General features: G+C 38.5%; 1 protein-coding gene across 4 annotated transcripts in view; it reads left to right on the plus strand.

Annotated features, from left to right (window-relative positions):
* Positions 1 to 24,696, plus strand: part of WDR7 (WD repeat domain 7) — a 357,488-nt gene that overhangs the window by 147,986 nt on the left and 184,806 nt on the right. For all 4 annotated transcript variants that reach the window (XM_070362049.1, XM_070362051.1, XM_070362048.1 and 1 more), the window contains one exon: positions 789 to 902. In XM_070362049.1, the coding sequence (XP_070218150.1) occupies positions 789 to 902 (114 nt within the window). The remainder of the gene's footprint in view (positions 1 to 788; positions 903 to 24,696) is intronic.

The raw sequence follows: 24,696 nt of genomic DNA on the forward strand, positions 1-24,696 counted from the left end.
AGAATGGAAGTTTTGGGTGCCCTCATCAGCTTTCAATTAGTTTCCTTCAGTTCAGTAATTGTCGGACCTTCCATCTAATTCTTGAATGCGTGCTAAGTTGCTTCGATTGGGTCCAGCTCTGTGTGACCACGTGGACTGTAGCCTGCCAGACTCCCCTGTCCATGGAATTCTCCAGGCAAGAATACTGGAGTGGGGTGCCATTTCCTCGTCTAGGGGATTTTCCCAATACATGGATCGAAGCTGCATGTTTTTTGTATCCTGCATGGACAGGCAGGTTCTTTACCATTAGTGCCGCCTGTTATACCCTTGGGGCATTACATTTAAGGTCTCTTTCAAAGATGCGGAACCCAAATCCCTCTTTTGTCATCATCCCTCTTCCCAACCCTCAAATTACAAGCAAACTAATATTAAAGAGAAGCAAACTTTTAAAAAAGTCCTTCACTTTCTAGGTTTTCTCTTTTTTTTAGGCATAACTGTGTCTAAATCTACTAAAATCACTAGTAAACATGTTGAAAGGAAGCAAGTGAAACTATACAACTTGAGGTTTTTTGTTCCCAGATCTTGGTTAAGAGTAATATGGTTTGCATCCATGTATGTACGTACATATAAAGCAGTAGAGAGCACACGTTTGGTTCATTACTCTCTGTCTCTTCCTAATTTGGATGAATATATGGTATTTTTTTTAACATACTGCATTTTCATCCAGTAAGTAAATTAAACCGCTTTAAGAGTTTTGGTCCACTTCTCTTTTAGTTTCATAAACTAGCTGTTCTTCTCCTTTGTTTTAGCTGGGGTCTCAGCGGAAGCCCTGCAGACTATCCCCACTGCTCCTGATGCCTCGGGGCCGGAAGCCAAAGTCCAAGAGGAGGAACACGACCTTGTGGATGATGACATCACGGCTGGTAAGAAGAGACATCTTTAGTGTCATCTGGATGAACTTTATCTGATATCGGAAAATGCTTCCAGGTCATTTATAGCAGGACTAAGTACATGGATGGAAACTTGCATTGATGGAATGCTTGGTTTTTTGAGACCCTTTAGTGCCCTTTCTGATCTTGAAGTAGAAAGAAGCAGAACTGTTTGTTTGGTCAAGGTTTGCTCATTGTTGCCTTAACAATGAGCCTGCTAGCTGTGTGTCCGATTTTCCAGGGACCTTCTAATTTAGAAGCTAGGATCATTACTGAAGTGTTGGAACATGTAGAGGAGTACGCCTCTTGTGTTGTGACAGGTTTTGCAGTTGCAGTCGTGTTGGTCAGTCACCAAGTCATGTCCGACTCTTTGAGACCCCGTGGACTGCAGCACGCCCTAGGATAGACTGAAAATATTGAAGTTGTAATAGTGATACATGCAACATAGGCTACCTGAGGAAACTTACAGGTACGCTTTCTACCTGTACAGTAGAAATGAATGCTTTTTTAAAAGTTACTTACATTGTCTGGGTATTGAGCATTCTTCTCTGTATTATTTATCACATAATCAGATGTGGTAAAATTTAGGAAAGCCGCACACTGCATTATAAAAAAAAACCTGTCTTTTTATAGACTTAGAGCAGTGTCGATTGCTGAATATGCAAATGCATTCAGCTCAGTTTCTTTCAGTGCACAGAGGATACAAACAACCTAGAATACTATTTATAGTGACGTCGCTCAGTCGTGTCCGACTCTTCGCGACCCCATGGACTGTAGCCCACCAGGCTCCTCCATCCCTGGGATTTTCCAGGCAAGAGTACTGGAGTGGGGTGCCATTGCCTTCTCCAGGAGATCTTCCCAACCCAGGGATTGAACCCTGGTCTCCTGCATTGTAGGCAGACGCTTTACCGTCTGAGCCATCAGGGAAGCCCAGTATACTATTTGTATTAGTATTAAGAAAGATAAGCTCTTGATTTTGGTGTGGATGGTTAAAAAATAAAATCTGACCAAATAAATCTATAACTATTGTAAAGCGAGAAATATTAATAGTAATCAATAATTTGAAAAGAAGCATGCTCACAAAGTGTCAGTAAAATTTTCAACAGTCATTAAAGGAAGAGGGGGTGGAAAAAAAAAAGGGGGGGAAATTGGCTTTTTCCCCTCTCTTTTTCCTCTTAAAGCTGTGTGTGGCAGGTTCTTTACTGTTATCACCTGAATGCTCTTAAATTTCTTTCACTGGGACGAAGTTGAAGAAGCCTACTGTTCTCTCTTGAAAATGTTCAAAGCCTGTATTTAAAACCTATGGCCTGTGCCACTGCTGTAGTTGACTTTATCAGGGAACATCTGGTTTTCAGCAAAAAATGTGATGATGGTGGTGGTGGCTCTTGCTTTTTAATGTATTGGTTCATTGATTTAAAAAATATCATCCATCTTAAATATACATGTAAATTATTTCTCAAACTTCCAGCTTTGCTAAAAGTCATTTATACTGTAAGTTATAGGGTTTGTTTCAGTAGCTACTAGAAGATATCATTTCATTTGCAAATTTTTTATTTTTTTATTTCTTTTTTTTTAAACTGTATTTTGTATTAAAGTGTAGCCGATCAACAATATTGTGATAGTTTCAGGTCAACAGCGAGGGTACTCAGCCTTTCCTCTATGTGTATCCATTCTCCCCTAAACTCCCCTCCCATCTAGGCCATTTGTAGATTTTTAAAAATGAGTTCTTGCTCTATTCAGTTTTTACTGCTTTAAAAAAAATAATATTATAGATATGTTTTGTTATTACCTCAGATTTTAAAGGTTTTCTTGTCTGCAAAAAGTCATGGTTTAAATAATGGAAGTTGCCTTTGCAATAGCAGAATATCTCACTTTGCATTCCAGAAGAAAAGCTGAATTTTCGAGCACTCAAGTAACTATTATTAAATCAGTACATTGAAATTATGAACTATGTTCTGCCGAAGTCATAAGTCAGAGTTAGGGCACGTGACTCTGTGTTTATTTTACTGTTAAAAAAAAAAATCAGGAAGCTTAAAAATGAAAATCTAGTTTGGAGAGTTAATTAATGCTACATAAACTATATTTTAATCTGTAAGAAGTTCAGTTAAATGCATGTGATGCATGGCTTTATCAGTTGATTTACTCATTTCCTGCCATGAGTAGTCGAGTCAAGAATTTAAATAACTGAAAAAGACTTCCTTAACATGTTGTCAGAGCAACCAGCGCACTGCAGCCTGTGGGTCGTTCACATTACCTTTAGATTGTGTGACTTGATTAAGATGTGGTATAGATTTTTGTGAGGGTTTAGAAGAAAACCATATTTCTTTTTATTGACTAGAATCCTATATAAATTGCATTATGAAAAATATGGTAGGTGCATTTGAGAGAAACCTGTTTCAAGCAGAATAATCTTATTTTAGGCTAACCAGCATTGCAGAGCGCAAGAGGTACTGCAAAATGGAAAACTGGCCAATTCAGCTATTCATCCTGAAAACCCTGATTTTTCCCAATTATTTAAAAGGAATTGCTCTCGTAATATCACCTCATAAAATAGAAATTATATCGTGACAGAGATATTTGCCTATATTTTGAATGAATTCTTATTTGACTGCTGTAGCTAGGCTAATATGTGTAGCTGTATTAATTTTATTTTTGTGGTAATCTGAGGCTGAATTCTCCAATTAACTGAATTCAACAGCTGACCAAGATAACAATTCAAATATGCAGTATAATTTAGTGCTTTTGCTATAGGCAGAATTTCAAAGCTGAAATTTTTCTTCTGGGTGAGAGCGAATGAGGTATGAATATTGTCTTGTGACCCTTGATCTGAGCTTGGCAGTCTTTGTTATTTGTTAGTGTTTGCTGTATGAAAGTAAAGAAGCATGGATAAAGCTGTGTAAGTGTTGGCTATGATCAATTGGAACTAATTAAATTTATTTGAAATGAAGAGTCTTAACTGGAAGAGAACAGCTGGAAAAACTGGGAAGAAAAAATTGAGCCTTGATTGAGACAATTTAAATCTTCACCCTGTCATTTCAAAAATATGCTGCAGCTTCTTTCTAAATCTCTCTTTTTAAAGCTAATATCTATTGATCGGCTCTACAAAGTAATGCCAGTAGTGCCTTGGTCAACACACACCCTCAGTTTTACTTAGCATTCCAGCCTAAGGTTTATCAGGCTCTTTCCTTGAACCAAATGTCTTAAATCGCATATCAAAGCCATGTTAGATTAATAATATCTAATATTAACAATATTAATATTATTTTATGTAGAAAAAATATTAAAACCTATTTCTCATTTAAAAAAATATTACAAAGTATACGTGGGGAATATACTCCCTGCCCCAGCAAAGGAATTCCTTCAGGTTTTGTAAAACTCTGTATATTTAAAATCTATTTTAACAATAATAGTAGTATTTTCTTGAAAGTACAAAGAATGGCATTAAGATTGTTTCTGGATTATTTATAATTTTAGAGTCACACACATATTCTATACCTGTGCATTTGCTTTTGTGTGTATACTTTTATTTTTGATATTCCAGTTTAAATGTTTATATATAAAAAAATCAATATTTATAAATAGCATGTTCTTATTTTCACTGTAATATTAATAGGTAATTATATTAATGGAGTAAATCTCATTTAAAAACTGATATATATATATATATATATAAGTTTTTAGACAAATTGTAATCTATTTTTTTAAGGTAGACCTTTTGGGTGAGTTTTTTGGTTATTTTTATGTGGTTTTCATTGAGGTAAAGGATAGCATTCTGTGAGAATGAAGATATATATCCCCTAAATGTTGTATTTTAAGACATCCTCCCTTAATAGCAGTTTTAAAAGAATTTTGGACGGGTTTCATTCACAAACCTGCCTGGATGCATTTAAGAAATTGACCATATTCTCCTGGGGGTCATACTGCAGCGTCCTACCCTTTGTTCAATACCACAAGGACACAAAGTGACCGCATAACGGCAGTAAATGGTCAAGAGCCACTGACATTGTCAGAAAGAGACACCTTGATGCTGGGTCAGCAGCACAGTGGGTAGGTTGAGCCACTCACAGCGGGGGCAGCGATGATCCGTAAATTCGGGTGGGCGTGTTGACTCTATTTGTTGTACTTTCTTGTAAAATTTAATTTATATAAAAAGGATGAGAAATGCTACGGAATAAAGAAAAAATAGAGAAAGGTAAGAAAACCTGAAAGGAGTATCAAGTTGTTAACTTCGTACCAACCGCTTTATTCTTCATTCTAACAGCATTTCTTTAAAGTGTATTCTGGTTATTTGTCCAGATAGATGAGGAAACGTGCTCAGGGAGGTTCATGTTCAAGGGACTGAGAATGTGTCCTGCCTCATTCCAGAGCCCACCTGTGAACTTGAGCACCACCCCAACCCGCCTCACAGTCTGAGACTCGCGGAACTTCGGCATCTTTTCTTTAGAAATGGGAGATGATGTCACAGCCCACCTTTACTGCTTAGGGTCGCAAGCCCGAGCCTGACGTTTGCCAGCTGTCCTGTCTTACCGCCTAGAAGGCAAACTGGTTATTCTAAGTTAGAGCCAGAGATTATCTCCCGTAAGGGAAAAAATCAGCATGTATTCTTTAAATGTTCTTTTACAATTTGTTCTTTACTTACAACTAGTATGATGTTAAGACTGTAAATATAATTAGTGTTCATAATGTAAATAATTATTGTGTACTTGTAAAATGAAATTTGTGTGGTTCCATCCAGCTTTTTGAAGTCACCAACATAAAACTGACACCTCAACATAGATTCACAGAGCAAAGTCAACATTTCTAGTATATTAAGATGGAACTGGAAAGCATGCCTTGTCTGAGACTAAATATTGATTTGTTAATTTTACCATTTACTGAGGCCCTGTTCATAAAATGTTTATACATTTGTTTTGACTGAAAGATAGGAAATTCATCTTGTTAAAGTTCCAAAGAGCAAAATTTAGGGCATTATATATTCAGAAATCAGAAATACTTCCTTAGCAGAGAGATAGAAGCCATATAATTAGTAAACCAGAATAAGACTTTCTGCATTTTACCCTTTCCCTCTCTCATTCTTTAATTTATCAGAACAACGTGATTTTAAATCATTTGTTCTAAACTGTTATCACTACTCTTCTGATCGACTTCAAAATGTTGGCTACTCCAAAATATGAGTTTACTATTATGAATGTTTTAGATAATTGTACATCATGAGTGCTGTGGTTTATTTACCACGTAGTTCCCTTTTTTAAGAAAAATAAGTGTGGATTTTGTAGTTTTCTGAAATATGTCATTTCAACTAATTTACCTTTATATACTTTTTAAAAAAACTGGGACGTGAAAATGCAAAGGAAAATACTTTTTGCTGCTTAGTGTTTATAACTCAGTTTTAGCACACATTGATAGGATGTTCAGTTCAGTTCAGTTCAGTCGCTCAGTCGTGTCTGACTCTTTGCGACCTCATGAACCGCAGCACGCTAGGCCTCCCTGTCCATCACCAACTCCCGGGGTCCACCCAAACCCATGTCCATCGAGTCGGTGATGCCATCCAACCATCTCATCTTCTGTCGTCCCCTTCTCCTCCCGCCCTCAATCTTTCCCAGCATCAGGGTCTTTGCAAATGAGTCAGCTCTTCGCGTCAGGTGGCCAAAGTATTGGAGTTGCAGCTTCAACATCAGTCCTTCCAATGAACACCCAGGACTGATCTCCTTCAGGATGGACTGGTTGGATCTCCTTGCAGTCCAAGGGACTCTCAAGAGTCCTTTCCAACACCACAGTTCAAAAGCATTAATTCTTCGGTGCTCAGCTTTCTTTATAGTCCAACTCTCACATCCATACATGACCACTGGAAAAACCATAGTCTTGACTAGATGGACCTTTGTTGGCAAAGTGATGTCTCTGCTTTTGAATATGCTATCTAGATTAGTCATAACTTTCCTTCCAAGGAGTAAGCGTCTTTTAATTTCATTGCTGCAATCACCATCTGCAGTGATTTTGGAGCCCAGAAAATTAAAGTCAGCCACTGTTTCCACTGTTTCCCCATCTATTTGTCCTGAAGTGATGGGACCGGATGCCATGATCTTAGTTTTCTGAATATTGAGCTTTAAGCCAACTTTTTCACTCTCCTCTTTCACTTTCATCAAGAGGCTCTTCAGTTCTTCTTCACTTTCTGCCATAAGGGTGGTGTCATCTGCATATCTGATTACAATCAAATCACAATCTTGATTCCAGCTTGTGCTTCTTCCAGCCCAGCGTTTCTCATGATGTACTCTGCATATAAATTAAATAAGCAGGGTGACAATATACAGCCTTGACGTACTCCTTTTCCTATTTGGAACCAGTCTGTTGTTCCATGTCCAGTTCTAACTCTTGCTTCTTGACCTGCATACAGGTTTCTCAAGAGGCAGGTCAGGTGGTCTGGTATTCCCACCTCTTTCAGAATTTTCCACAGTTTATTGTGATCCCCACAGTCAAAGGCTTTGGCATAGTCAATAAAGCAGAAATAGATGTTTTTCTGGAACTCTCTTGCTTTTTCCATGATCCAGCGGGTGTTGGCAGTTTGATCTCTGGTTCCTCTGCCTTTTCTAAAACCAGCTTGAACGTCTGGAAGTTCACGGTTCACATATTGCTGAAGCCTGGCTTGGAGAATTTTGAGCATTACTTTACTAACATGTGAGATGAGTGCAATTGTGTGGTAGTTTGAGCATTCTTTGGCATTGCCTTTCTTTGGGATTGGAATGAAAACTGACCTTTTCCAGTTCTGTGGCCACTGCTGAGTTTTCCAAATTTGCTGGCATATTGAGTACAGCACTTTCACAGCATCGTCTTTCAGGATTTGAAACAGCTCAACTGGAATTCCATGACCAGTAGATTATTTCTGAATTTGAGAGTTGACAGGAATATTAAAATATAGTCCAAAGTATGGCTTTTCTTCCTTCGTTTTCTCTTTTCATATTTTCCGCTCTGGGTGATTGACTTTCCCTTTTCTTTGGTTTTAGCTGCCACTTGTTTGTTAAAGACTATTGAATCTGTATCTCCAACCTAAGCTTGTTCTCTGAGTGTCAGATTCATGTATCCCTGTGCACGAATGTCCCACAGATCCCTAGATACCGAGTCCAAAATGAGCTTATATTTATTTCTAAAATTCATCTCCTTTTTGTATTGAGGTCTCATAAAAGACGTCACTGAGGTGCCTTTAGCCACCTAACACCCCAAATCAGAAATGACAGATTAATCCTGGCTCTCCCACTTTCCAACATTGTCCACTGGTAGTTGCTACTATTTCTTGTAAAATACACCTCCTATACACCTCCCAGTGATTTTCCACTTGTCCATTTCCACAAAGAAAACCCACGTCTAGACTTTAAATTCTGTGCTTTTAAGCAGTGATCTGAGTTGCCTCTTGAGCCACACTGTCTCTCTGTCTGTGCTTCTCCCCTTACCCTGGGAGCTGTGCCACCTCATTACTAAGCTCAGCTCTGTCCCTGAAAACCAAAAATCTTATGGTTTTTCTGGAACTAGAGGTACCAGAGTAGCCATTATCCAAGAGACCACTCTGGGGCTGGGGCCCCACCACTGGAGAAGCAGGGTGGCTTGTATGGAGGTGGGGGGAGATGGGGACTTGGGAGGTACTCACGGGAAAGGGAGAAATACAGAGTTTTTCCAGAGTTTTCCATGTTTAACACATGCCGTTGAAGAACCAGAGTGTAGAATCCCGTTGTGTGATGGTATGCATAGTGTATTTTTTGCCATTCTCCTAGGGGTCTGCAGTCAGTCATTTAGCACTATGAAAACTTGCTTTTTATGGTTCATTGAAAATTGCAAAGTTAACCTACCCGGATTTATTATGTTTAAGCTTATGTTTAAAAGGTTGAGCTGAGGTGACTTGCCTCCAAAAAAGCACAAAAGGAAATAAGCAAGAGCACAGATGAAAAAAAGTGGCTAATAAATACCGTTAGAGTCTTCAGCTTCACTTTAAAACAGTTTTGGGACATTTATAGACAAAATCTGCATAATATCAATGCATTTGACCAAGAAAGTGTTTGTGTATTTGAATGAATTAAATATCCTGAAGAATCAGAAGTGCTATAATACACATTACTTCAATTAGCTCTTACATTGGCTCCGAATCTTTTATAACGATATTTTCTAATAATAGCACTTTTATTTATTTTTTAATGTATATGTGACTGACTGTGTATAATGCTTCAGCAAGGGGTTGGTCAGATAAACAATAATTGATATCATCTTAGCAAACTGTTCTAAAACAACACTTAAAAATCAGGAACTTTAATAACTGTCACAACAGCTCACTAGTATTTAATAAGAACCTAATAAGCATCCATCTATGCTCTGGGCTCTTCTTAATCCTCACAACTCAATTGTAATTATCCTTATTATCTCCTCTGTTTTACAAAGGAGGAAAATGAGGCACAGGACGATTAAGTAACTTTTCACACAAGGCCCACAGACGGGAAATGGCAGAGTCAGGTTTGAAACTAGGCCATCTGCCTCTAGAGCTTGTGTGTTTTTTTTTTTTTTTCATTTATTTATTTTTAATTAGAGGATAATTGCTTTACGATATTTTGTTGGTTTCTGCCACACATCCACATGATCAGCCGTAGGTATACATATATATGTCTCCTCCCTCTTGAGCCGCCTCTCCTGCCCCTGCTGTGACCACGTCTGTTCTCGGTGTCTCAGTCTGCACTCCTGGCCTGTAGATGGGTTCACCGGTGCTGTTTTTGTAGATTCTGTATATAGATGCATTAGGAGCTTGTGCTTTTAAATGGAAGGGATTTTCAAAACCAGATACTTAAATAATCATATAAGAAAAAAGAAAAATATATTCATCATGGCATATCATTTTCTCTTTGTGTGACATAGAAATGTCTTTTTAATGTTTAATATAGTACAAGGAAATATTCAAACTGTGACAAAAAGACATGCTGTTTTCTTAAAAATAAACGTGGATAATTAGTATAAGATAATAGTTTCACATATTTTGTAGCTAAAATTGGGATTATTTTATGTTCATGTAAAGCCATATACATAGTTACACCAGCATACATACACAATATGAGATCATAAAGGCTTAAAGTTTGTTTTTTTAGATTTAATAGTATATGTGTTTTGTTTTGTTTTATAAAATTAGATTCAGTAGGAACAAAGAAGACATATTTAATTGGATAAGAATATAGGAGCTGTTAAAAGAAAAACCTTTCATGTGAGTAAGTAACCTTCAGGATGAACTTAAAGTTTGGCCTTTTGTGAGCTGTGTAGTAATACCTCTCGGATAAGAATGAATTACATTAGATTGTGGCACACTATTATATATCTGTATATTACATGAATTGCCCTTATAATTGATATCAAACCCATATGACCAAAAGTTGTAATTCACAAAAGTAATGACAACAATGTCTCATAATTCACAGAGTTTATGTCATACCTGTGAATGATTACTTTTACTGTGCAAACCATGTTAAAGGGGAAAAACAGGCTTTAAAATAGATATGGAGTTTGAAGAGTTCTTCTTCCTGATAGTTTCTAGTCACTTTTAACATACAAAAAGATAGATTGCCTAGTGTCCTTGAATTCTCCCATGACTTTTTAGATTAAAATTAATTGCCAAGCATAAAGACTTTTATTCTTAATTTGAAATGTTGAATCACTGAAGTTTATATTTACTATATGAGATGAAGACAGTCAAAAATTTGAATATCTGGATGTACTTTCTCTCCATGATGTAATAAACTAGAAAGGGAAGTTCTCTCCTCAGACTTAGGGTAAAATCAAGTGAGAATGTTTGCCCTTTCTTTTTCGATTATGGTATATCCTAAATAATAATGTGTGAATTAAATGAAGTCAACCTGATTTAAAAGAATTCAGAGAAACTGAATTAGCTATTCTCTCTTTTGTTTTTGCCAAAGTTTTTATTTTTTTTTAATAATGTGGATCATTTTAAAAATCTTTACTGAGTTTGATACAGTATGGCTCCTTTTTTGTTTTTTAATGTTTTGGTCTTTTGGCCATGACGCATGTGGGATCTTAGCTTCCCAGCCAGGAATCAAAACCCACGCCCCAGCGTTGAAAGGCAAAATCTTAAGCACTGGACCAGCAGGGAAGTCTTGCCCTTTTAGTATATACATATTTTTCGGTGTTGTTGATATCCCCTAAAAGAATTATAAGGAATATCCCATTTGATTCAACAGAACTTTAATGTGTACCTTGTATTTTTCTATCAGCACATTCTGGGGAGGATTTAATAAAGCAAGAATCCTTGTTGAGAGGCTGAAGGTATAATTTTGGAGAGGTTTTACATTCACATATATCTCTACACACACACACATACACACACATACACGATATACATGTACCTATGACAGACTTGAGGTAGGAGGGTTCAGAGCTCTGGCGATTAGGCGAGGGTGTGAACTGCATTTCAGGTGAGCCTGCATTTGTGGCATAGGTGGAGAGACACGAGAGGAAAAACTTGAGCCAAAGCTGTTGCTTCAGAACTTGGTTTGAAATGAAGCCTTATGGCTTCCAGCTCCTGGCTTGTCCTGAGGTGACAGACGGGGAGGACCATCCAGGATCAAGGTGCGATTGTCAGGTCAAGTGTGTTCATTTGGAGCATGGCAGGTTTTATTCTGTGCTGTGTGTTACTTTAAAGCAGGGCTTATTAGTAAAGGGATTTATGATGTTGATGGTACATACTGGCTTCATGCCCATGTGCTTAATTCTGCTTCCTTGGTTTTTCTTTTCATTCAACAGTTATTTTTGCTCACCTTCTAGGTTTTGAATACTTACTAGTTGTTGAGTATAGGGTGAAGTTTGTACTCCAAAGGGCAAGACTGATGGCTGGTTACGTTTCATTATTTGGGGGGAAATTTTTACCTGAAGAACTATTATTCATGAAGGTTTAATAAACTCATGTTACCGTGAGGCAAAACTTACATTTCATATGTGTGTCCACGAGTGATTTCATGGAAATGGAAAGCAAAATGAAACACATTGAAATCAATGGGATGGAAAGCTGGTTTGTCGTAGCAAATATGTAATTTGAGTATTTTAGAATAAATATAGTGGCAGCATAGGCCCTGGTGTCTCCTTCTCCGTTCACATCTCAGCTTCCTTGCTTATTCACCGTATGGCCTTGTGCAGGTCACATGACCACGCCAGGCCTCAGTTTTCTCACCTGAAATTTGAGGATTTCATCATTTGAGATTATGAAATTGAGATTGTTAGAGGATTAAATGAGACGATGCATATAATCTTCTTAGCAGAGCAATTGGCACACAGTAAGTGCTCGAGAAGTATTACAGCCTCTCCTCATTACTGCTATTATCCTGAAATGATTTGCTTTTAATAGAATAAATGGTTTGTTACTAACTTATGAATCATTTATAAATTAGTTCTTCCTGATGACTTGATCATCTTTTTTAGGTAGTTTATCACTCCCAGGAATATAAATTTATTACATCAATTTATGCTTTATAGATAGAGAAATAAGCTGCACCCAAACTTCTGTGCAAAGTTTTAGAAATTCCTAAAAACTGGCTCATGAAATATAGATGAATTATTGTATTCTCTTAAACACTTTTATAGGGCTTTTTTTTTTTTTTTTTTGCCACATTTCTTGTCTGAATTGAATCTGACCAAGAAGTATGAATCGCTTATAAAATATAAATAATGACAGCTTTAAAAGATATTTATACTTAAGGTAGCTAAGGAAGATTTAATTTGGCATATTCAAACTCATGTTTGGCCAGTGGTGATCTGTAAGGGAGGGGTGAGAGGGAGTTGGTGATGCTGAAAACATTTCTGAAGAATCTTTTTTAATTTTATTTTATTTTCAATTGGAGGATAATTACTTTACAATATTATGATGTCTCTACCATAAATCAACATGAGTCAGCCATAGGTATACAGATGTCTCCTCCATCTTAAACCTCCCATCCCACCCCACCCCACCCCTTTGGGTTGTCAAAGAGCACCAACTTTAGGTTCCCTGTGTCATACAGAAAATTCCCACTTGCCTATCCACATATGATAATATACGTTTCACTGCTACTCTCTCAGATCATCCCACCTTCCCTCTGCCTGACTGTCCACAAGCCTGTTCTCTGTGTGTATCCCCATCGCTGCCCTGTAGATAGGTTCATCTGTACCATCTCTCTAGTTTCCATATGTATGCACTAGTGTGTGGTATTTGTCTTTATCTTTCTGACTTACTTCACATTGTATAATGGGCTCCAGGGTCATCCACCTCATTAGAACTGACTCAAACGCATTCCTTTTTATAGCTGAGTGATATCCATTGTGTATATGTACCACAACTTCTTTATCTATTCATCTGTTGATGGACATCGAGGTTGCTTCCATGCCCTGGCTATTGTAAGTAGTCGACGATAAACACTGGGTACATGTGCCTTTTTCAATTAAGTTTTCCTCCAAGTATATGCCCAGTAGTGGGATAGTTAGGTCATGTGGTAGTTTTATGCCTAGTGTTTTAAGGAATAGTCAAGGCAGTCTTGACAAAAAAGAATGGAGCTGGAAGAATCAATGTTCCTGACTTCAGACTTTACTACAAAGCTACAGTCATCAAGACAGTATGGTAGTGGCACAGAAATAGAAATATAGACCAATGGAGCAAGATAGAAACCCCAGAGATAAACCCATGTACCTATGGGCACCTTATCTTTGACAAAGAAAGCAAAAATACAGTGGAGAAAAGACAGTCTCTTCAATAAGTGCTGTGGGGCAAACTCAGTAGCTACATGTTCAAAGAGTGAAATTAGAACACTTGCTAACACCATACACAAAAATAAACTCAAAATGGATTGAAGACCTAAGTGTAAGGCAAGAAATTATAAAACTGTGAAACTGTATTTATAACTGTAGTTAGAAAACTATACATGTTTTTCTCCTGGAGGAAATCGTAGAGCACTCTTTGACATAAACCACAGCAAAATCCTCTATGACCCACCTCCTAGAATAATGGAAATAAAAACAAAGATAAACAAATGGGACCTAAATAAACTTAAAAGCTTTTACACAAGGAAGGAGACTATAAGCAAGGTGAAAAGACAACCCTCAGAATGGGAGAAAATAATAGCACATGAAACAACTGACAAGGAGCTAATCTCCAAAATATAGAAGCAACTCATGCAGCTCAATACCAGAAAAGTAGGCAACCTAATTAATTGAAAAGTGGGCAGAAGACTTAAAAACAGACACTTCTCTGAGAAGACGTATGCAGATAGCTAATAAATGCATGAAAAGATGTTCAACATCCCTCATTATTGAAGAAACGCAGTGAGGTATCATCTCACACTGGTCAAAATGGCCATTATCAAAAAGTCTCCAAGCAATAAATGCTGGAGAGGGTGTGAAGAAAAGGGAACCCTCTTGCACTGTTAGTGGGAATGCAAATTGATATAGCCACTATGGAGAATAGCATGGAGATTCCTTTCTGAAGAATCTCACTCAGCCTTTTAGCTGAACGTCACTACTAGACTTAAGAAAACATATTTAAAAGACGATAAAACTAACACAACGTTGTAAATCAATGATGCTGCAATACAGATTTCTAAAAAGATGATAAAATCTAAAAAAAGAAAGTCTTCATATACTGTCATTAACAGTCTTGCCAAGTAATAAAAAGGAGAAACTTTTAATGCAACTCTCATACTTGCGAAGAATGCTTACCTTTTAGCTCAATTTTTTAAAAGGTATGTTCCAAATATTTGACAAGCTCATGTTTTACTTCCCAGGCTGGGCTTGATTTCTCCTTCTTAGCCTTCTTCCCTGTATTCCAGATTTGTATAACTGGGTGAGAATTTGGAGATAAATGATTGAAAGATACAGGAAATCAAGTTAACAGCAGCAACAAAAGAGAATTACTGACTTCATAGAAGCAAAAAAAAGTATTGAAAATGTTATCATGGTTGATCAACCACATGGTTAAGCTGTGAGTAGCATGCACATCTTCAAGAAAATGTCAACACTGAATATGATGTCATAGTTTTAAGAAGAACTATGATATGATAGCAGAGAAGGCGATGGCACCCCACTCCAGTACTCTTGCCAGGAAAACCCCATGGACGGAGGAGCCTGGTGGGCTGCAGTCCATGGGGTCGCTGAGGGTCGGACACGACTGAGGGACTTCACTTTCACTTTTCACTTTCATGCATTGGAGAAGGAAATGGCAGCCCACTCCAGTGTTCTTGCCTGGAGAATCCCAGGGATGGGGGAGTCTGGTGGGCTGCCGTCTATGGGGTCACACAGAGTCGGACACGACTGAAGCGACTTAGCAGCAGCAGCAGCATGATATGATAGATTGGGAGGCAGAGAAAGAAGGCAGAAGACAGACTGTGTGTGAATACAGGACATGTATGCGAATGGGATAGGGCAGGATCAGGACTGACAAGAGAAGATGCTACCGGAGGGAAGATGGTGAAAGGTAACAAACGCTAACTCTAACACTCTAAGTCACTTTTCTTAGAGTGGTATTCAAGTTTATTTTAAATGTTCTGCTTATTTAAAATCCTTTAGGTTTACAATTAAAATAAATATTCCAGTAAGACAAAACATCCAATAAGATGAATGCTTATATGTACAAATGTCAGTTGAAATGAAATAATTTATGTTGTTGCATAAATGCTTTGTTGTGAATTTAGTGTAAAGAATAGTAGTATCATTCATGTGCCATACAAAATCTGCACACACACCACCACCACCCCCAGTTCTGCTAGATGATCATAGAGTTGGAAGATCTAATTTGCAGTCCAGTAGCCAGATTCTGGACCCGTCTTTTCCCCATACAAGGAATTCCTCATACTGCATCTCTAAACGTAAAGGTTTTATCCAGCCTCTTCTTTTATTCTGCATTATTCTTTTATTACAATATAATAAGCTACCATAAATATTGCAGCTTAAAATCTCACAGTTTCTGAGGGTCAGGGTGTTGTTTTTAGTTGCAAGTCATGTCCAACTCTTTTGAGACCTCGTGGTCTGTAGCCCACCAGGCTCCTCTGTCCATGGAATTTTCCAGGCAAGAATACTGGAGTGGGTTGCCACTTTATTCTCCAGACCATAGTCCCGATCCAGGGATCAAACCCATGTCTCCTGCATTTGGCAGGCAAATTCCTTACCACTAGGGAGACACCAGGGAAGCCCCAAGGTCAGGGTGTCCAGGCAGAATTTAGTTATGCCCTCTGTTATGGTCTCACAAGGCTGTAGGCGGAACTGTGGCCAGAGTTAGGTCCCTTCTTCCAATTTATCATGCCAGTTGGCTGAATTCAGTTCCTCGAAGTTGTAGGACTGATGTCCTCAGCTCCCAGAAGTCATCCACAGCTCCCTGCTGTCCACGGTTCTGTGACATGTGGCCCTCTCCGTGGGCTTTTCCCATCAAAGCAGCTTGCTTCTTCAAAATCAGCAGGAGTCTCTTCACTGCATGCTTATGGTAATGTAATGATGGGTGCCCTACGATGCAACCTAATGATGGAAATGGCATCCCTTTACTTTGCTGTATGCTGTTGGTTAGGAGCAAGTCCCAGATCTGAGCCCATGCAAGGGTGTGACTCACTGGAGGTCACCTTCAGGTTTCTCGCAGCACACACACTTACTTGTGTGGGGTGCATTGCTTGCACTGTCATTCTTTGCACATCTTGCTTGTTGTGTGTATGCGCGTGTATGAGGGAATTCCCACTCCGATGTCCTCTTTCTGTTCTTCAGCACCTTCTCCTGTGACCTGATTTCTCGACCCTCCCCTCTCCCCCTTGTCTGCACCTCCTCCAGTCTGGCAGTAGCGTCCTCGGAGTTTACCACGCAGGGCTGATGGTGCTGCCACCAGCAGAGCAGCTCAAGTCCTGTGGGACCTTTACTCTTGCTTATCTGGACTCTAGAACGCTGGTCTTCTGTAGATGGCATTCTGCATTTTTGACTGTTATTAAATATGAAATCACCTAAACTCCATCTTTACATGAAGTGCTGTTAATAGGACTTGATATTTATCTTCTTTTGAATTCTGTCTTGTTGGCTTCAGCCCTTCATCCAGACCAGGAGCCCTTCCTCTGCTGTTGAGTGGGTTGGTTCTTCCTCCAGCTCTGTGTCCTCCGTGAATGTGATGAACACACATGCTGTGTTGTCATATGCTAGCCAGTTAATTGTGGACTGGGCCTCAACAAGATTCCTCCAGCACATGGCTAGGGAGCTGCTCACCCTAATGACCAGATTTCACAGGACTGTATGGGTTTGTTTTTTCAACTCCAAGAGATTTCTTTAGATGCCTTGCTGAAATCAGGATGCATTACATTTATGGACAGTATAGGCTTAAGATAATGAGTTTTAAATTTGTGGCATTGAGTCTAACAAGCATTCAAAGAGATTTTAAATCATTCTTGAAGTGCATTGAGTTGCAGTGATATTGGAGATATAATTTTTAATTAGCAGCCATGGCAGTAAATCATCGTCAGGATTTTCAGGGGTCACGTTAGTCATTACTGATGGATGATTGTCATGTGACAGAGCAGATATAACGACCTGGCCATGGGTATCAGGAAGTTATGTTTATCTCAATAATATGTAAAAAGTTATGTTTCTGACTTTGCATGTTTTGTGATTTTCATAACAAATACTTATTGATGGACTGTTTATAAGAATGTGTAAATGCTTGATTTGTTGGATTTAGAACCTAGATCTTATGTTACTAAGTTTTAAAGTTAGCAAAAACGTATAGTAAATCAGATATGTATCAGATTATTTATGCACTATATTGTGGTAGAAAAATAATCTAGAGCCCTCTTATTACTGTTTTGAATGAACTTTGGATATTTGTGATTGAATGCATATGATTCATGAAATAAGGAAAGGACCTTACATATACTTTCTGAGAATAATTTCTAAAGGTGAGATATTTTCTAAAACTTCATAATTTTAATTTAAAAGAAAATGTGAAGACTGATGGAGAGCTTCGTGTCATTGGTATAGACACAGTAGTCAAAGCCAATCTTCACAGACGTTTCCTTTTTCTCTTCCAACTGGAGTTGGTTCCTTTTGAAGTAAAAGTAACAGATGCGAGTAATAGTCCTTTCCTCTGGTCTCTGGCCAGGATTCACCTAAATTTTGGTGAAGAGTGAAAATATAGAACAAATGAAACCATCTGCCACTCCCAACCAGCCAGCGCCTGGCCCAGCGCTGGGGACAATGCTGGAGCCACGCGAGTCAGCTCCTGGGCGGGCTCCTGCTGGGGCTCAATCAGGGGTTAGGGCACGTCCTGTCAGCACAGATTTCAGGATGCGATTCCCTCACCGGCCCCTCAGAGATCAAAGAAGCTTTTAATTTGCGTTTAATTCCTCCTTGAGAAACCATCCACCATATCCAGCAACAGTGATTGTATACAGAACAACCCCATAAGTACATGCTTTTCTTGAAATCTGAAATAAACTTAACCTCTTCAGATGCTAAATATGAATATGTTGATTCTTTCTTGCATCCCTTAATATTTTTCTCACAAAACTGTATGTAAAAGAAGATAAGTGTGAACAGAAAGGATTCCTTTGTTTTAGACCGTTTGCACTTTGTCATCATTTTCATTTCTTTGAAAGAGGCTTTTCAAATAAGACTTCTAAGATTATGATTTAACCATTTGCTACTGGGAATTTTTATACCAAGATATACCTTCAAGTTATATAAATTAATGCTATTTTCTCTAGACTGTTTTTATTAGAATTTTAGCAGGATTGTAGTTTTATTTATGTATTAAATCCTTTGTGAATTTTTACAGCTTACAGGAAAATCATAGGTGTCTTACAGGTAGTCGAAGGCAGCTGCTCAGAGTTGTGACTGAACATCTGTCAGACAATGAGCTTGCGTAAGCCACTTTTCATTTGTCAGGTGTGTGAGTTGGCATCTGAATGACAGATGTCAGTGCAGTTAAGACATTTTAATTTGGAGGTGTTAATCTAAGAGGCTCACACTTTTATTGTTTGCATTTTAAAAACAAATGTAGCCATGGCCACTGATGTAATTGGCTTCTTCTGTAGTGAAGAAGAATAGCTCACAACACTAGTAACTCTTTCGATCAAGCCTTTTATGGATAAGACCTGTAAAGAGAGCTTCAAAATTAGTTGTTGTGACCATTTCGTGAGCCAAAGAAGTCTATCGATCAGCAATGGCTGACATTTCAAAATGGCCGTGTAGAAAAATGTTATTGGATTTATTAATGTTTCTCATCAGCTGTAATCACCAACAAATTTAAGTAAAAATGTCACAAGCTGAATCTATTTAATAATTTGCTATTGTAAAATTTTAAACAAGTTTTATAACATCTAATTTTGATTAGCGTGTAAAAAATTCTTACTTTTGAAATCTCTACGAGTGGGCTTAAGAAAAAACATTGGAAAAATAAGTGGAAAAAATAGCTTGAGAATTTGATTTAGATATTGAAAGATTTTGATTTATTGAGATGAAACTCGTAACATAAAGTTAACCATTTTAAAGTGAACAATTTGATTTAAGAATAGAAAAACATATTATTATATGAAAAAAAGAGTAGAAAGAGCTGACATACTAACTGTTGCTTGACTGATATGTCTGTAGCTATGCTGTGCTATGTCATGTCTGACTCTTTGCGACCTCATGGACTGTAGCCTGCCAGGCTCCTCTGTCCATGGGGTTATCCAAGCAAGAATACTGGAGTGGGTTGCCATTTCCTTCTCCAGGGGCTCTTCCCGACCCAGGGACTGAACCCAGGTCTCCCACGCTGCAGGCAATTCTTCACCACGTGAGCCACCAGGGAAGCCCAGTGTGTCTGTGTATCAGTGTGAAATGAAGACACTGGGCAGCTCCCTTCAGGCAGAATCGTGAGGGAGACATTCAAGCTCGGAGCTCAACCCGTATTATAAACAAAGCTAAGGGTATTTCAGAAAAGCACTGTGTGCTGCTGCTGCTGACTTCTGTTTGTTTTAGTATCCATTTTAGAAATTTACATTTTAGTAGTTACCCAAATATCGAGAGGTTAGCATTCGTTTTCATATTGCCAGAATAATTCTTAAATTTTTTAAGGCATTCTGGGGCACATTAATGTAAAGGCTTGAACAAGTATATTACAAGTATAAATGTAGTTCATATGTGTAAAAAAAATTGTATACACATATATACATAAACATACTGGGCTTTGCTGGTGGCTCAGGGGTGAAGAATCTACCTGTCAATGCAGAAGATGCAGGTTCAATCCCTGAGTCAGGAAGATCCTATAGAGAAGAAGATGGCAGCCCACTCCCGCATTCTTGCCTGGGAAATCCCATGGACAGGGGAACCTGGAGGGCTACAATCCATGAGGCTGCAAAGAGTCGGATATGCCTTAGTGACTAAACAAGAACAGCAAGAGTACATTCATTCATGAGTGGAAATGTGGACTAGAATATTTAGGTGGCTGAATATCTGTAGATATTTTACATTCCTTCAAAATTTAAATGTAAACACTTTTCTGATAGACTTGAAGCTCCAATTAAATAAGAACTTCAGCATGATTTTATGAAAAAAAATCCTGTCATTTGAATTATGTTGAAAATTGATGTTTGCAGGTTTATCATAAAGTTTCCATGGTCATACAATTTGTTTGTCCTACATAAATATGCAAATAGATCTAAATTTATTGTATTATTAGTAAGCTTATAATCATTAGTTTATTATTATTAGTTTATGGTGAAATAGAGCTCAGGTAAATTATGTAAATTGCCTAAAAGATCTTTTTCCTTTATACTTGTGAACAATTTTAAATACTTTTAAAAATATAATTGTAATGTAAATTACCTTGTAGAAATTATAGGAAACAGAAAAAGAAAATAAATAACCTCTTTTTCCAAGAAAGTAACTGTTAACATAGTTTTAAATGTCTTCCAGTCTTTACAATGCATTTTTAAAATTACTGTAGGGAATACACAATTTTGTATGCTTATGTTTTAAACCCCTACTTGACTTTACATCATAAGCATTATTCTTAACCTTCATTTTAATAATTTAAAAGGCTGCATGCAGTATATACAAATAGTGTGCCTTTTCATTTCCCATGTTCTTTCAGGCCGTTCCCCCTATTTACCCTAGACAAACAGTCAGACACACAAATAAAAACAGTCATCACTGATCCATTAAATTAGAGGATGTGTTTTATTTTACAGACCTAAGTTTAAATATATTGCATTTAATCAATTAACTGATTTTAATTACTGTATCACACCTGAACCCACCACACCCTCCCAACCAAGAACTAGAATATTGCTAATCATTTATATCTAATGTATATCTACATGTGTTTTTCCCTGTAACATCCTCCTGCCTGCTTCTAGAGGGCAGCACTCCTGTGTCTGCTGTTTCCTCGGTTTCTGTTTGTTCTGTCTCATACACAGTAGTGCCTAAACAATATATTGCTTTGTGTTACTTGTTTGAAACTTTATGAAAAGCTCGCAGTAGATAAAGTCTTTTGTATTTGCTTTTTTCACTTAACATTGTATTCCAAAGTTCATGTTGTATGTGGCTCTAGTTCACTTATTTTTACTACTTCAGATCAGATCAGATCAGTCGCTCAGTCGTGTCCGACTCTTTGCGACCCCATGAATCACAGCGCGCCAGGCCTTCCTGTCCATCACCAACTCCTGGAGTTCACTGAGACTCACATCCATCGAGTCAGTGATGCCATCCAGCCATCTCATCCTCTGTCGTCCCCTTCTCCTCCTGCCCCCAGTCCCTCCCAGCATCAGAGTCTTTTCCAATGAGTCAACTCTTCGCATCAGGTGGCCAAACTATTTGAGTTTCAGCTTTAATATCAGTCCTTCCAAAGAAATCCCAGGGCTGATCTCCTTCAGAATGGACTGGTTGGATCTCCTTGCAGTCCAAGGGACTCTCAAGAGTCTTCCCCAACACCACAGTTCAAAAGCATTTTACTACTTACTAATAGTGAATAGGAAAAACTATTCTAATTTGCTTATTCGTTTTTCTGCCAATGGACATTTGAGTTCTTGGGAATTTTTGTTTTGTTTTTACTGTTGCAAACAGTTCTGTTATGAAGGCATCCCTGCCTTCTATATATGTATATACAATTTTGTCTTGGGTATATATCTAGGACTAGAATTGCTGTATCTTAGAACATATAAATGATCAAATTCTTTTTTGATCAAATTCTTATCTAATGAATATGACAAATTTTATCAATCTACATCCTCTTCAACCTTTGACATTTACAGTTTTGCCAGTCGAAAGAGTAGCAAATGTTATCTTATTGTACCTGTGGCTTGTGTTTTGTTTTTTACTAGTAAGTTTGAGCTTGTGTATGGGCTTCCCTGGTGGCTCAGAAGGTAAAGAATCTGCTTGCAATGCAGGCAGCTCTGGTTCAGTCTCTGGGCCAGGAAGATCCCCTGGAGAAGGGAAAGCCTACCCACTCCAGTATTCTTGCCTGGAGAATCCCACGGACAGAGGAGCCTGTCCCTGCTATAGTCCCTGCTTTCGGGAAGAGTCGGACACAGCTGAGCACGTGTGTTTCCCTTTCTGTGAAACGCCTGTTCAAGTCTTTTGCCCATTTTTTCCCCATTGGGTCATTTGTCTTTCTAATTGAAGTTCTTCATATGTTAGAGTAGTAATAATTTGTCAGTTGTATTTATGACAGATATCTTCTCTTGGTTTGTATCTTATGTTTTCATTTCTATAAGGGGGTCTTGAAGAAAAGGAGTTCTTAATTTTTATGTAGTTGAATTTATCCATCTTTTATACCTACTGATTTTAGGAACTTCATAAATCCTCCCTATATCATCATTTATGTTTTCAAAAGTTTTAAGCTTTTGCTCCTAATATGTAAGTTCTTGATCCAACCATAGTCAATTTTTATTTATGGTGTAAGGTAGAATTGTGGTTTTGATTTTATTCATATAAATAACCTTTTTTCATGATAATGTGTATGTATCTGGACCCTCGTTTTTTGCTCCTTATTTTATTTGTAAATTTATCCCTGCACCAAAGCCATGCTGTTTTAATTACTGTAGTTTTATAAATAGTCTTTATATCCAGTAGGACATATTTTCCCTCATTTTCTTCTTCAGAAGTGTCTTGGTTATTCTTGGCCCTTTCTTCTTCCATAATACATCTTACAGTCAAATTAATTATTCAGCACAAGCTGTGCTGGGAAATCTCTGCCTTTCTCCTTCATGCGCCTGCTTCTTGAATACTCACGATTTGGAGAGCAGAGCAGATTGTCCACTCTTGGCAAGTCAGTGTATCCCAGTGAGAGGGAAGGAGCTGAGAGGCGTCAGTCGGAAAAGTCGCTGCAGTCCTCCTGGGAAATGCTGAGTGCGAACAGGCCAGGCAGCCAGGGGCAGCTTACCGAAGATTTCTTCAGGAAACTGGAGGAGTGTGACTAAGACCTCCCTCGACTTCTAGCAGTCTTCTAAAGTTTCTAAGACTGACTCTGTGGAATAAATCAGTGTGTGTGGATGTACTCCAAGCACTCTGACCCATAGCAGATGTGCCTTTGTGTACATATCTTGCTAAAGAAAATCAGTTTCCGTTTTTGTGAAGGTCCTGTAACTTCTAAAATCCTTTTCAATTTAAGAATGATCCGTATTTTTTCTTAGGTAAGAGATTTATTGTTAGTTTATGTTTCTAAGTATTATCCTACAGTTACTAAGACTTTTCTGTATTGACCCTTATGACATTTAACAAACTATTGAATAGTCTCTGTACCTCGTAAAATTTCTTTAAGGAAAAAGCAACACATTGAAGCAAGAGCTAAATGCCGTTTTACTGTTGTCCTTCACTCTCCCCCGGTACACTTTTGAAAAGTACAGACTATTAGCTGAGACCGCAGCTATTCCAATATCTTTGCTTATGACTGCATGTCCCCCTTATATAATATGTTATGTAATATGAAGGTGATATCTGCCTTTATTCCTGCTAATTACTTCCTTGTCAGCTTTAAGCGAGCACTGAGCGCCCTATGCATGCCCAGTCGTGTCTGACTTTTTGCGACCCCACAGACTGTACCCCATGGCGTTACACCAGGCTCCACCAGGCTTCTCCATGCCCCTAGGAATGAGACAGATTATGTGGGTAGTGTTGGTCCAGTGGGGCTTCCAGGTGGAGCGAGTGGTAAAGAACCCTCCTTCCAGTGCAGGAGACACCAGAGACATGGGTTCAACCCCTGAATGGGGAAGGAGTCCCTGGAGGAGGGCATGGCAGCCCTCTCCAGTATTCTTGCCTGGAGAATCCCATGGACAGAGGAGCCTGGCGGGCTACAATCCAGAGGGTTGCAAAGAGTTGGGCACGACTGAAGCAACTTAGCACACACACACACACACACACACATTGGCCCTGTAACACTAGAATCCTCTATTGGTTCATGACCAAACATTCCAGAGTAATTGCCTTCTTTTCAGGCAATTATGTAGGGCTTTTGGGTTCTTTTGTCTGTACTAGAGAGAAAGGGGAGAAGGCAATGGCACCCCACTCCAGTACTCTTGCCTGGAAAATCCCATGGATGGAGGAGCCTGGTGGGCTGCAGTCCATGGGGTCGCTAAGAGTCGGTCACGACTGAGCGACTTCACTTTCACGCATTGGAGAAGGAAATGGCAACCCACTCCAGTGTTCTTGCCTGGAGAATCCTAGGGACGGGGGAGCCTGGTGGGCTGCTGTCTATGGGGTCGCATAGAGTCGGACGCGACTGAAGCGACTTAGCAGCAGTAGCAGCAGCAGCAGAGAGAAAGGAAGGTCTGTGATTTAGTATTTTCCCTCAGAG

The sequence above is a fragment of the Bos mutus genome, chromosome 24, assembly GCF_027580195.1.
Source record: "Bos mutus isolate GX-2022 chromosome 24, NWIPB_WYAK_1.1, whole genome shotgun sequence".
Lineage (NCBI taxonomy): Eukaryota > Metazoa > Chordata > Mammalia > Artiodactyla > Bovidae > Bos > Bos mutus.